Source organism: Nematostella vectensis, chromosome 4 (assembly GCF_932526225.1).
Source record: "Nematostella vectensis chromosome 4, jaNemVect1.1, whole genome shotgun sequence".
Lineage (NCBI taxonomy): Eukaryota > Metazoa > Cnidaria > Anthozoa > Actiniaria > Edwardsiidae > Nematostella > Nematostella vectensis.
In genome coordinates, this window is record NC_064037.1 from 3,270,522 (window position 1) to 3,285,348 (window position 14,827).

General features: G+C 41.0%; 1 protein-coding gene across 5 annotated transcripts in view; it reads left to right on the plus strand.

Moving 5' to 3' along the window:
- The window catches only part of LOC5507562 (unconventional myosin-XVIIIa-like), a 42,572-nt gene that overhangs the window by 5,667 nt on the left and 22,078 nt on the right, over positions 1-14,827 (plus strand). For all 5 annotated transcript variants that reach the window (XM_048727189.1, XM_048727191.1, XM_048727187.1 and 2 more), the window contains 13 exons: positions 4,994-5,200; positions 5,869-6,045; positions 7,089-7,299; positions 7,477-7,619; positions 7,927-8,027; positions 8,590-8,656; positions 8,982-9,126; positions 9,612-9,915; positions 10,097-10,289; positions 10,799-10,882; positions 11,310-11,442; positions 11,972-12,131; positions 12,464-12,602. In XM_048727189.1, coding sequence (XP_048583146.1) covers positions 4,994-5,200; positions 5,869-6,045; positions 7,089-7,299; positions 7,477-7,619; positions 7,927-8,027; positions 8,590-8,656; positions 8,982-9,126; positions 9,612-9,915; positions 10,097-10,289; positions 10,799-10,882; positions 11,310-11,442; positions 11,972-12,131; positions 12,464-12,602 — 2,064 coding nt within the window. The remainder of the gene's footprint in view (positions 1-4,993; positions 5,201-5,868; positions 6,046-7,088; positions 7,300-7,476; positions 7,620-7,926; positions 8,028-8,589; positions 8,657-8,981; positions 9,127-9,611; positions 9,916-10,096; positions 10,290-10,798; positions 10,883-11,309; positions 11,443-11,971; positions 12,132-12,463; positions 12,603-14,827) is intronic.

The window sequence follows — 14,827 nt, forward strand, 5'->3', positions numbered from 1 at the left end:
ATATCGTTTTATTGAATTATTATCACACAAAAAATACTGTAAAGCAAAATTATTTTGCTTGTGTTTTTTTTTCCAGAATTGATTGTCAAATTGATTCCTTAAAGAATGCAGACAAAGTCACCTCCAGATATGAGATTGCCCTTCCCATATTAATTCTAAAGCTAGAACAATTTCTGATTACATCCATGAGTATACACATTCAATTTTGAAATTCAAGTATAATTATATCATGGACTCATCCACTACATATTTCCTGACCAATATGATACAGTCATCTTATTATAATGTCAGATACTGAAATAACTCCACATACATCACTCCCCAAGCTCTTGACCTCTGTATCAGGATTTTCAGAAAGATTAGATGTGATGCTAACTTATCTCTGTACTGCTGTGGCAAATGAAGCTCACACTGATAAAATGTCTCCTTTTTACTTGATAAATTGTCTTTTTTTAATACCCTCTTATTTTAGACATCACAATCTTTACATACACTAAGAGATTTAGCTTGAAGAAAGACTTGTTTTGTCTGTTGCAGTTATCAAGTTATGGCTTTAATTCACACATAGATTATTTGTTTACTGCATAGCATGGCAAAGAATCCTGATTGTTTTTATTGCTGTTTTATGAATTAAAAAATACAACATTTAATCTTTTGTGTGGATCAGTCAATATTATTTTGATCTTTACATCTAGTATATTGTATTTATTTTATATGAAAGTCAGCTTTCTGTATTTGGCCATATGAAGCCAATAAGGTTGCAGAGCAACCATGCAACTGTTTGAGACCCATTTTAAGTGCTGTTGTGGCTGGCTAAGGTTTCAAGTGTTATATATCATGATTATTGGCACACAGTGTTGAATTCATTTTAATGTCTCTAGAGACATATTGCCTTACAGAACTAACATCTAAAAGATATAACTTTGTATTTTCAGTCAAATCAGAGTCATACCCATAAAAATCATGGATGATTTTCAATTGGTTGCACATTTACCTTAATTTCCAGCCCTGCCTTATTATTATTGTTTATGATCCAGCTTGTTCACAGGATCAATATAAAGATAACCTTTCATTTGAAGTGTTTTGCCTTTTCATAGACTTGTTTTTATTATATCCTGGTACTCAACATGTAAAATAACCAAACTTTAATTATCCTGTCTGGATAGGAACACCAGATTGTATGCAAAATGAATGCTGTCTGGTGGGTTCAGACTTACTTTGTGGCTGAAATAGCTTTGCTCTTAAAGTGAGACATCTAATTGATAAAAGCGAGAAGTGGAATTTAGATGTTACAAGGAAATAGAATTTTAATTAAAAGCATTACTCTTGTAATAATGCTGCTTACTAAATCGACTGAAAAGAAAAGCATTGAATTTTTTTTCAACCCAAAGAAGGACGCCCACCACCTGTTGCAATAGATCTCTAGTGACAACAAATACAAAGGATTTTCTTCTAACTGATAAAACTAATTTCTAATTAAATCAAGTTATTTTAGAAATTCAAGAAGTGTGTGGCTAAAAATATTGTAACTAAAAAAATTGACACCTGCAACCTTTTTTTTTGGTATACTTTGGAAGGTTCTTATTAAGGTGAAATGCAATGTTTCTGTAAACTCAGCAATTTATTTTCCTGGATTTCCATCAAGATTGTTAAAAAAGGCACCAGCAGCTTTTTACTAATATTCGAAATACACAAAGGTAAATAAAAAGGTTGAACACTTTTTAGTAACAGGATTTTTGGCCGCTGCTTACTTAACCTTATTCAGACTGGGGGGGGGTCTGTTTAAGCCCCCCCTCCAGGAAAATTGCTTAACTTCTGAACCATAGCAGCTTACAGGCTAAGACTTGGTGACTTTTCCTAAAAATCTATCTGCAGACGTTTTGATGCCATTGACATGTTGAGGAGACACTCCTTGTTACAATGGCAACCGTTTTTTCACACATAAGTTTCCCAAAAACTGAAAAGTAGTGAATTTTTCATATTTAGGTCCTGTTTCTCAGATTTAATTGCCTGTTCTGACTTTATAAGTTTGTTAAGGTGACAAGTTTCACAACTGGGCTAGAATTTTTTACCTTAAATATTTTGGGGGAGGGGTGGGTAAATTTTGCTTTTCAAAGATTTACTAGATGACATTAAAAGGTAATATTATGTATTTATCATTACTAGGAGCAGTAATACATGCATGCAAATCCTTTTTTCCAAAATAATGGCAGACCCAAGATGGCAGAAATTCTTACAAAAAATTGATTATAAACGCTTTTATGGCCTTTTTCCATTGTAAAGCTGTAAAAAGGTTGATTCTGACATATCTGAACGATGAAAGATGATTTCAACCTGATATCTGATAATTTAAGTATTATTTAAAAGAATAGGTAGACATATTTATGACCTCATTGTGACATCATAGTTGATTCAACCACACCCAAAATAGGGCATGACAATTCTTTGCATGCTGGTGATCATTGTCTTTAAGTTTGATGGTCATAGCCTAAATGGTTCATGAAATACAGAAGGGAGGCTTTTTTAGCTCCCCTCCAGTCACAGACAGCTAAAAAAGCCCAGTCTGAATAGGGTTAAAAAACAATTTGTTCTACCTTTCTTTATTTTTATTTTCTTTTGATATTAGCTTTATCACTTACTTATACTGTAGTTGTCTTTTTTCCCTTTATTTACAGTAGAGCCAATTTGTTGATTTATATGTGACCAACCCAATTATTATTGCCCATGAGGTACATTAACTAGGCAACCCAACTGTGTAAAGGTCCACCTTTCAGGCGTTATCAAGCTAACACAAATATTGGATAGGCCCTTCAAGTAATAGTTAACCCCAAAGTCCTTGAACCCCATAACAGTTTTACTTTGATACACCAACGAGATAACAGCTTCTTAATCTAAGCATCATGACATTTGTGGCAAAGGTTAACCTAATGAACTGTCAAGCCAATCTATTGTGTTGTACTCGAACCAACAAGTTTCAGCATGTTAATGAAATAGGTTTATCTGAAGCACTGATGAAAATTCTGGTTTGCAAAAATCACTAAGTTTTGACTTTGAGAATTTGAGACTAGTCACATTAACCAATATTCACAAGTAAACTTCAAAAAAATCAGTTTTGCTTTTGATCCTGCTATTATGATTCTTCAGTCTGTGCTAGAAAGCCAGGAGTATTTCAGTTTTTGTTGACTCTATAATTCTGAAGACTGTAGCTATGCAAGCAACGATTTTCATGACATATTGTGAAAAGGTACTGTACCAAATTCTAAAAATCACTGAGCACATGTATGCTACATTTATTGATAGCTCATGTTATTGTACCATTGTATTATTACAACAGTGGTTTGTTATTGTGACCTTTAAATATTTTTGAATGTGTTATTTAAATGTGTTGGGTTTATGGGTTTAATTTTTGATAACCATGACTTGAGCAGTGATAAAAGCTTCCAAAACATCCTTTAAGGAAATAAAGCATATTATGCCAGGTTTTTATTTTCAAATTTTAATTTTACATTGTTGTACTACTTTTGAAAAAGGTTGCCAGAAAAAAAAATGCCTTAAAACTTTTTTGTTTTCAAAAATATAGTGTAGTGAATGTCATAAAGTAGCTCAATAATAGCATAGTTTAAGCACTCAGTTAATCAGTTCTACCTATTTACTGTGAACTGCTCCTTTGGGTTCCTTTTTCTTTCTTTCGAGCCGTTCTACATAGTTCTATTTAAAAAGAGTAGGAGTATGTGTGTGTAGGAATTCATGTTTATAGTATTAATCTTTTTATGTCAGGTCAAGCAATAGTGTAGACTCCATTAACCCAAAATAAATGAGCATGTCTATTTATTAATCAACTTATCTGTCTGTAAATCACCTAGCCTAGACAAAAAGCAAAATAAATAAAAAAGAAATATGTTAAGGTTCAGGTAAGCAGTTCTTAGTTAGGAAAAGAATGAAGTTTTTCCTGCAAACCAAAAGACAATAATGAATAGGAACTGTTTCAGGAAAAATACTTTGTGTGATGTTTTTATAAATATTACACAAGAAAGCAGAAGTCAATAATTGTAATAGATTGTAGAGTGTAATTTGTCATTAAAAATACTTAAACATGACTTACTTTTTATCACATTTGAAATTATTCAAAATAGTTAGCGGTCCAAGTCCAAGTTTAGTGGATTATTCTGCAGTACCCTTATTCATGTATGAATTATTCAACCACTGAGCAGTAGTAAACTAGTGTCACCTTTAACCAGGGGCTTTCCTGGACCATTTGTGTCACCTTTACCAAGGGCTTTCCTGGACCACTTGTGTCACCTTTACCAGGGACTTTCCTGGACTATTTGTGTTACCTTTGCCAAGGGCTTTTCCTGGACCACTTGTGTCACCTTTACTAGGGACTTTCCTGGACCATTTGTGTCACCTTTACCAGGGGCTTTCCTGGACCATTTGTGTCACCTTTACCAGGGGCTTTTTTAGACCATTTGTGCCACCTTTACCAGGGGCTTTCCTAGACCATTTGTGTTACCTTTGCCAGGGGCTTTCCTGGACCATTTGTGTCACCTTTACCAGGGACTTTCCTGGACCATTTGTGTCACCTTTACCAGGGGCTTTCCTGGACCATTTGTGTCACCTTTGCCAAGGGTTTTCCTGGACCATTTGTGTCACCTTTGCCAAGGACTTTCCTGGACCATTTGTGTCACCTTTACCAGGGGCTTTCCTTGACCATTTGTGTCACCTTTGCCAAGGGCTTTCCTGGACCATTTGTGTCACCTTTGCCAAGGGCTTTCCTGGACCATTTTGAGCTCCAAGCCTGCCATTTAAATTTTTGGTCATTCTGGTGTATTTTGGTATATATATTTTTTTGCCTTTTAAAGAGATTAAAAAAAACTGGTTATGCCTTGGCTTGTGTATTGAAGGCAGTTAGGCCCGTGGTTTACAACCAACATTTTGTGTTGTGAGATATTTCTGTAAAAATCCCAATGCCCAAATGTCTTTGTTTCATCTGTAGCCCAAGTCTGTGGAGGAGGTGGCATCAAACAAGGCGTGGCATGATGCAGAGAAGGTGTGGGTGGTCCACAAGGCAGGGTTCTCAGGTGGTAGGGTGCTGCGCTTAAAGCCGTCAGAGGGTGCTAATGAGGATGAGATGCCCATGTGCCAAGTCAAGCTGGACCATGGAGGGGAGCTCATTACTATTGAGGAGGAGAACATTGAGAAGGTGGGTATAGAAAAAATATAGTTTTTTTAATCTGCTAGATTTTGCGGGCTTTGTGGATTTTGTTGGGGGAAAAAGCCTGCATACCCAAAATATGAAAGGGGAATACAGAAAAAAGAGCTGGCAAATGCAAGAGAACAGCCGGCTGCTATTTTGAACTCTGTGAGTGTTACCTTTTTAAGATTGGTACATAATGGGTGGGGGACAAGAGCGGAGGGGGGGTGTCTTTTCTTTATGACGAAAAAGATGTACACTTTATAAAAACTTGACTGTTCTAGGGACACTAGTGAGTGATGAAATTGGTTTAATCTCATGCTAAATGCAATGCCACAAATCCTAAAAATCCTACTGATCTTGTGGGTTATCAACCACAATAACCATAATCATCAATTTGTTATAGAGATTGCTTTGTTTATATTGTTTTGCATACTGTATGACAATCTTTTAAAATGATTTTGTTTATACATCTTTATTTGAAGGAAGGTGGTTTTTAGATTTTTATGTATGTGTAAGTGTGCACTTCAACTAAGGCTCAGTGCAATGAAAATTTGAGCTGTGCAAGTTAAATACCAAAACTGTCTGCACATGTGGCTAGTATAAATCATGAGCTTTGAGCCCTAGGTTGACATCGTTTAACCCTCCTGATGTGACGTGATACCTTGTATTTGCAGGCCAACCCTCCTCAGTATGATAGAGCAGAGGACCTTGCCACCCTGCGCTACCTTAACGAGTCCAGCTGCCTTCACACCCTGCGTCAACGATATGGAAGTAACCTCATCCACACTTACGCCGGACCCAACATGATTGTCATCAACCCCCAGCAGCAGCTTGCCATCTACACTGATAAGGTAAAGTAGCAACTTGCCATCTACACTGATAAGGTAAAGTAGCAACTTGCCATCTACACTGATAAGGTAAAGTTGCAACTTGCCATCTACACTGATAAGGTAAAGTAGCAAACTTGCCATCTTCACTGATAAGGTAAAGTAGCAAACTTGCCACCTACACTGATAAGGTAAAGTAGCAAACTTGCCATCAACCCTGATAAGGTAAAGTAGCAACTTGCCATCTACACTGATAAGGTAAAGTAGCAAAATTGCCATCTACACTGATAAGGTAAAGTAGCAAACTTGCCATCTACACTAATAAGGTAAAGTAGCAAACTTGCCATCTACACTGATAAGGTAAAGTAGCAACTTGCCATCTACACTGATATGGTGAAGTAGCAAACTTGCTATCTACACTTATAAGGTAAAGTAGCAACTTGCCATCTACACTGATAATGTAAAGAAGCAAACTGAGCAGCTAGAAGCAATTCCAAGAAGTGCAGCAACTTATTCTATGCAAGATCAAATAAACTAGTTCCCTGGCTATCTTCTTCCCCAGGAACCAACATCTTACAATAATACCTCGAGTTTTAATAAGTAATAGTTTACCCCACAATGTGTTATTCTCCAAGCATCATGATCCCATTATTGCTAAGGCCTAATATAAACAGCGTTCTCTTCATGTGCTGTTCCAAGTTAAAGTATATGCAAATGAAGATAAAACAACCAACTTTGTTCATTTGCATGTATTTGAATTTGGAAGAGTACGTGAAAAGAATGGTATCTAAACTATGCCTAAGTGTTGTGAAGCTTCCTTAAAACTGTGTTAAGCTCCCTTACAGGTTATCCAGATGCCCTGATGTCATAATGACATCATATTGTGTTGCTATGGCAACACAATATATCATTTTGTTCCTCTTTGTCAGATAATGATTCTTTGAAAATTTGGTCATAATTGCTCCAATGGTTCAAAAGTTATGGATGGGGGGGGGGGGGGGGGGGGGAGCGCAAGAGCCCCCCAGTCTGAATAGGGTTAAAACTAACTGTGTTAAGCTCCCTTACAGGTTATCCAGATGTTCCGTGGATGTAAGCAGGAGGATATGCCACCACACATCTTTGCCACAGCCCAGACGGCCTACCGCAACATGCTCGCAACCAGGATAGACCAGTCTGTGGTGCTGATGGGGTCTAGTGGATCTGGAAAGACGACTTGCGCAAAGCATATCCTCCACTACCTCTCATCGATAGCTGGCTCTTCTCACTCCCCTGTCACAGGTAACACTGCTATAATTTGGCACATGTCCCCGTTTATTCCTGCTTATAAATATATACCCTTGTATGCCACACCTCTCTCTGAGAGTCATGTTGACTTGAATCAATGATATACCACTCCTATCTCCTCCTTCAATGCCCACATTTTCTTATAAACAATTTCTGCTTTTGTCTTTCCAGATCAAAATTTCGAAGGGATCTTTGCACTGTTAGAGTCATTTGGAAATGTGCAGACCATTTTGAACAGGAATGCCACCAGATTTACACTTCTTGTGAGTCTAGACTTTGATTCAGCAGGAGGACTGACTTGCGGATCCCTGCAGGTAAGCTTGCTTGTCATGCCTGTGGAAAAAAGAATATGTGGAATTGTTGTGGTAGTGCTAGGAGAATGGTATTGACAGGTGGTGTGCCACACACCTGGTAACATAAGAGGTATAGCGGTGCTAGGTGTAAATAACTAGGACATGAGTTGGAGGGCTGGCTTGCACGACCTTTCAGATTAGTCATAGTGCAAAAGGAAATGTGATATGTAAATAACAAATAACATCCTTAAATAAAGGTGCAAGTTATGGTGTATACAGATAGAGGCCTAGTACTTATGGACCCTTGGCTTATCTACTTGTTTTTCAGACATTTTTGTTGGAGAAATCACGGGTTGTTCGGCAAAAGGAAGGCGAAGGGACTTTCAACATATTCTATTATCTGTTGTCTGGCAGCGACCCAAAGCTAAGGTAACTAAATGCACAATAATGTACAGTAAGTACATTTGTGAGCCTTCTGCATGCCTTGTTGGAATCAGTAAATTTAGGATTTTACCCTTTTTTAAATTTGCATAGTCAGTTTTAGCTTGACATTTTGTGTGGGAAAAGTCTGGTAATGGCCTTTAAAATTCTCTTTTTCCCCTCGAATTCTCTAAAACATAGATGCCAACCCCCGAAGTTCCAAATCAGATTTTTTGGAGAGTGGAGTTTTATAGCTTTTTTTATAGCTTCTATATTTGCAGAAACGCGACAACCAGTTTAAAGATTACCACGCATCTTTAAATTTTTCTGAAAATGCATCAATAGCTACGCATTGTTAGCGGCGAAAAATGTAGAAAAGAAAGACCTTTCTACTGTAAGTAGAAAGAACTGACAAAGTTCACGCTGGTATTGAATTGTGAAATTCTGTCTTAAATTGTTTAGCTGTTCAGTTGTAGGAACCATGCCCTGAGACTCTGTGACCACCATAATAGAACTATGGCTGTTTATGCTCATACTTACCAATTAATTAATTTGTTCCTTGCTTTTACAGGAAGGAGCTCCTACTTGATGCTGCCCTCAAGGAGCCAAACGATTTCATTTTAGGCTTCGACCCAGCTGTAAGTGGGGCCAGTGAATAAACTCTTTTTAATGACCTCACATAAGCAGATTTTGTTCTTTTTTCCATTATTTGCATAGTTTAAAATAGTATATAGATCTTCAAAATGCCATCTTGTAAATTTTATGGCATTTTTGCCAAAGAATTTACCAAATTTACATTTTTTTCTTTTTTTTTAACCCTATTGAGGAACTGGTCACCTATGTTTTAGCTAACTCGCTCTAGAAGTTGTAGGCTATTTTCTGTTGCACTGCTCATGGCAGTACAGTGGTTATTGTTTGCATGTTTCCGTCATGCTACGAATATCATTTATATCTCTTTCAAAGAGTGTGGATAGTGCCAAGTGCTCAGTCAAGTGGACGGAGCTGGAATTTGCGCTCAACATGCTCGGTATCAGTGCAGACGAAGCTAAGGCGATCTGGTCTACACTGGCCGCCATCTACCACCTTGGATCTGCTGGTGTGACCATAGGTAAGTTGCATTGTTTATACACAATAAAGAAACTTGATCTTTTGTCAACTACGTGTTTCCTATTTCCCCTCACCCGCAGGACTGCAATATAGCATCATGAACAACATAGCGACTGATTAGCTAAATTCTAGCAGCCTGCTATTTTAGGGAGAGAGGCATGACTATATATCACCTCTTTACTGGTATCTGAAATGTCCTTATATTTTCAACGTCTTTTAAACCCTGGGTTCCAGAGTCTGGAGCTTCATTTGTTTACTACACGCCCTTTACTGATTACGAGGAGCAGATACTGTACATCTATTTTGTCCAAAGCAGCTTTATTTATGTACAAATAGAAATTCCCTAACTGATTTAGTATGCTTGGGAACCTGACTACCTGAGACAAAAACATAGGGATAAACAGTTTATGACGTATTTGTTTTTACATCTTTGTGAAGTTTTGTACAATGTGGAGTATTTTCAAGTGTTCATTGACCTACTTTAAGGAGCGGATAGCAAGCCATACTTTGCCAACCCTGCCGCCATCCAGCGTGCTGCCACGGTCTTGGGCACCACGCCCGAAGAACTCTCAGAAATCATCTTTGCTCCGCCTCCCATCAATCAGTTCACCATACGGATGCGCAACAAGGCAGAGTCCCTGAGCACTTCCCCCTCGCCAACATCCTCTGGAGAGCCATCTCCCGAAAAACAGGCCAGGGGAGCGGCCGCCAATTTTATAGAAGCGCTAGAGGGCTTTGCTATGGGCATGTACCAGGAGATGTTCAACGCACTCATCAGGCTCATCAACAGGTTAGAAAAGGGGAAACCCAGCGGCTAGTTGGGACAGAGTCTCATTTTTTTGCACTTGTCTGTTGTAAACTCGCCGACCCCCGCCTTGTCTGGAGCTTGTCAATTACTCTGTGACTTGCAAAAGGGTTCCAGTACAGTGTGCCAGTTTGATGTCTCGTTTAACTGTTGTTTTCCCTGACAGAGCGTTGCAGTGCAGCGTTCGCAGCGTGACCACCATTCATGTGCTGGACTCGCCTGGCTTCCAGAATGCCATGTCCATGGGTCGGGACAGTGGCGCGTCTTTCGAGGACCTCTGTCATAACTACGAGTGTGAGCGGCTGCAGAAGTTTTTCCATCACACTGTTTTCACCCAACAGATGGAACGATACGGCCAGGTAGGCCAACACACACCGTACACACACACACGCACCGTACACACACACACCGGCTTTTGATAGGCCAGATCAACTGGGGAGCATGCCCCATGTGTTGCCGTCAGTTGGGATCAGTAAAAGAGGGACTCAAGTAAAAGATGTAGAATGTGTGGGCCATACATCACATACAGTGGAATCAAAATAACTCGAGCTACCAAAGAAAACCGAGAGAAAGGGAATCCGTATGAACCAAACCACCGAGGGGAATTGAGAATTGTGTGATACTGATGACTGGAGCCTGGAAAGAAAAAAATATATTTCGAATTATCTTTCATTTTGCTTCGGGTTAGGGGAGATGGCTTATTTCTTGCTTATACGGTACGGTATCTACACTAGATTTCCGACTCGTTGCTGCTCAACGAAGTGAACACATTCACATTCACCCCTCTGCCCCCCTCACGAACGCACGCACGCACACACACATCTTTCTAGCTGCTAACTTACTACGTATTCGCTGTTTGGTTCACCAGGAGAACATCGAGTGTAGCTACGAGAGTGAATCTATTCCGCCAGACCCCGTGGTTAAGGTGTTTGATCGCGCAGCACAAGGAGTGGTAAGATAGAGAGACATTTACAACAATTATTAAAGATAGCCCTGTTATTTCGTTTATTTAACTTCCACCATTGGAGAGGGTAACGCAACTTCCCACAATAATAGCGTCACGATGTGTCACACTAGCCACGTTACTTCAGTATCATGATACATACGTATAGATTGTTTTGGCGGCAAAAAAATGACTTTTCGTGTAGAATAATTAAAACTGGACGACTTCACACAACTGCAAAGTAGGAAGACAAGGCAAGAAATAGATTCTTGCTTGTCACGCCTTGAAATTACCACCACAACTTCACATTGCTTCCGCAAAGAACGTGCGAATTGAATATATATCCCCACTTACTGAAGCACCCGTCACGACACTTGTGTCACGCTCACCTTGGTGCCCCTCTCACGCTCTCCTAAACTCTGTGTTCTTGTGCTAGACTCGCGGATCCACGCTGGACTTGAAGAGCGAGCAGAAGGGCTTGCTGTGGATCCTGGATGAGGAATCCATCTTCCCGGGCGCTAATGACAGCAGCTTCTTGGCCAGACTCTACGTACACCACTGCAGCGAAAGTGAGTACTTAAGAAACGGCTCTTTGAATCAGAGTGAGTACCCAAGAAACGGCACTTTGAATCAGAGTGAGTACCCAAGAAACGGCACTTTGAATCAGAGTTTTACTCAATTGTTTCCAACTTCCCCCCTTCACCTCCCCCATACCTCCCAAAAGAGGCCAGATACTTTCATCCTCACAAGGAACCCTCAAAGAAATGACATCCATTGCAAAAATATCTAAATTGTTGTCGAGCGCCGGTAAAGTAAAGCATAGAAGTGAGCGCGGTGGAAGACTAAGGCTTATCGCAGCAATTGAGAAAATATGTTGTCTGCACATGGCTTTCGTTGGGAATCTCGTAATAATACCCCCACACTTCTAAATCAAGATTTTTCTTATCCCGAGTTTAATTTGAAGGGCTGGACACTGAAATTTTAACGGAAACGTTCGAGAAAGGCCTCTCAACCCTCGGGGATGCTGTTGTGTAATCGAGAGGAGTCCTGGGTAAACCAGGGTATATAACCCTCGGGGTTACTGTTGTGTATTTGTAGAGGAATCCTGGGTGAAGCAGGGTCCGAAAAAAGACACGTTCTACGTAAATCATTGCCAAGGGACGCTTCCTGTGTTGTATAACGCGCAAGGCTGGCTCAAACTCGCGAGGGAGAACGCCACCACGAAACAGGCGCGAGGCATCCTCGCGGACTCCACCAAGTGAGTTTCTTTACATTTAGCTTAAGCACCGAAAAATGTAACAGAAGAGCTGATATATATATATGTTTTGAAAATACCAGGTGGCTTCGTCGGCTTGCTAACTTTTAATGTAAAAAATTGAAAAAAAAAAAAGATGTTTGACGCTTGCTAACTTCACAAATCAGGGATAAAACCGCTATATGGTCATTTTTTTCTACGATGTTACTAAGTAGAAACCTTGTCGATTAGTTATAGCCTTTCTGGTAATTTTTGAGCATTTTCTTGTTGGCCACGGTAGCCCGCGGTTTAACCGCCAACTTTTTTGAAAATGTTTTGTTTTCTTATCTTCGTAGGAACTCGGTGAACAGTTTATTCTCTCAGCGCAACACCGCTGACAGTATCTCGAGGTCCCGCAGTTTCAAACGCGCCACCATGAGCCCTCCGACCGCCATTAAGAAAAACTCGCAGTGTCTGCAACTCATCTATCAAGTGGTGAGTTGTACACAACACAACCACGTACTAGCAACACGATCATGTACGGGGGACGACATCGCTCGATACAACCACGCACTAGCAACACGATCATGTACGGGGGACCACATCGCTCGACACAACCACGTACTAGCAACACGATCATGTACGGGGGACCACATCGCTCGACACAACCACGTACTAGCAACACGATCATGTACGGGGGACCACATCGCTCGACACAACCACGTACTAGCAACACGATCATGTACGGGGGACCACATCGCTCGACACAACCACGTACTAGCAACACGATCATGTGCTGGGGACCACATCGCTCGACACAACCACGCACTAGCAGCACGATCATGTACGGGGGACCACATCGCTCGACACAACCACGTACTAGCAACACGATCATGTACGGGGGACCACATCGCTCGACACAACCACGCACTAGCAACACGATCATGTACGGGGGACCACATCGCTCGACACAACCACGCACTAGCAACACGATCATGTACGGGGGACCACATCGCTCGACACAACCACGCACTAGCAACACGATCATGTACGGGGGACCACATCGCTCGACACAACCATGTACTAGCAACACGATCATGTACGGGGGACCACATCGCTCGACACAACCACGTACTAGCAACACGATCATGTACGGGGGACCACATCGCTCGACACAACCACGTACTAGCAACACGATCATGTACGGGTGACCACATCGCTCGACACAACCACGTACTAGCAACACGATCATGTACGGGTGACCACATCGCTCGACACAACCACGTACTAGCAACACGATCATGTACGGGGGACGACATCGCTCGACACAACCACGTACTAGCTACACGATCATGTACGGGGGACCACATCGCTCGACATAACCACGTACTAGCAACACGGTCATGTACGGGGGACCACATCGCTAGACACAACCACGTACTAGCAACACGATCATGTACGGGGGACGACATCGCTCGACACAACCACGTACTAGCAACACGATCATGTACGGGGGACCACATCGCTCGACACAACCACGTACTAGCAACACGATCATGTACGGGTGACCACATCGCTCGACAATCACGTACACACACAATCCCGTACACGCAACCCTATCACGCACACAGCCAACACGCAACAGCTATCTAAAGATTTGCCCCTTTCCCATAATCTATAAACATAAAGCTAATTAATCAAGTAGTGATTTGCACGCAACACCTTAAAAAGTGGGCTTAACCAATATGCGCAACACAACCACGTGCGCACAACCGAAACGCAACAGCCAACCCTCCCATGGTATTTGCTATTGGTGAACGGCAACACCACATTATATGGACAGGCAGTTTGGGGAACTCATTCTAACGGCAACCATATGGCGTTTTTTAAACAATCCATCTAAAACCAAGCAAAACAGGGGCTCTCTCGCCCATGAAGTTGTTGTCTATTTGTTTTTGGTCACTATATGCTTTTACTGTAATAGCTAAGGATCGAACAAACAAATAAATTGCAAATTGGCAAAGCAATTTTAGGAAATATAGAGAGAGAACTAAGAGATGTGACCAAGCTCGATTACGATACACGGCCATACGTATGAACACGACCATCAGCCGAACATACACTACACATGCGCAAATGAACCGAACATGCACTACACATGAGCAAATGAACCGGACATACACCACACATGCGAAAATGAACCGAACATGCACCACACATGCGCAAATAAACCGAACATGCACCGCACATGCGCAAATGAACCGAACATGCACCACACATGCGCAAATGAACCGAACATGCACTACACATGCGCAAATGAACCGAACATACACTACACATGCGCAAATGAACCGAACATGCACTACACATGAGCAAATGAACCGAACATACACTACACATGCGAAAATGAACCGAACATGCACTACACATGCGCAAATGAACCGAACATACACTACACATGCGCAAATGAACCGAACATGCACTACACATGAGCAAATGAACCGAACATACACTACACATGCGAAAATGAACCGAACATGCACCACACATGCGCAAATGAACCGAACATACACTACACATGCGCAAATGAACCGAACATGCACTACACATGAGCAAATGAACCGAACATGCACCACACATGAGCAAATGAACCGAACATACACCACACATGCGCAAATGAACCGAACATACACTACACATGAGCAAATGAACCGAACATG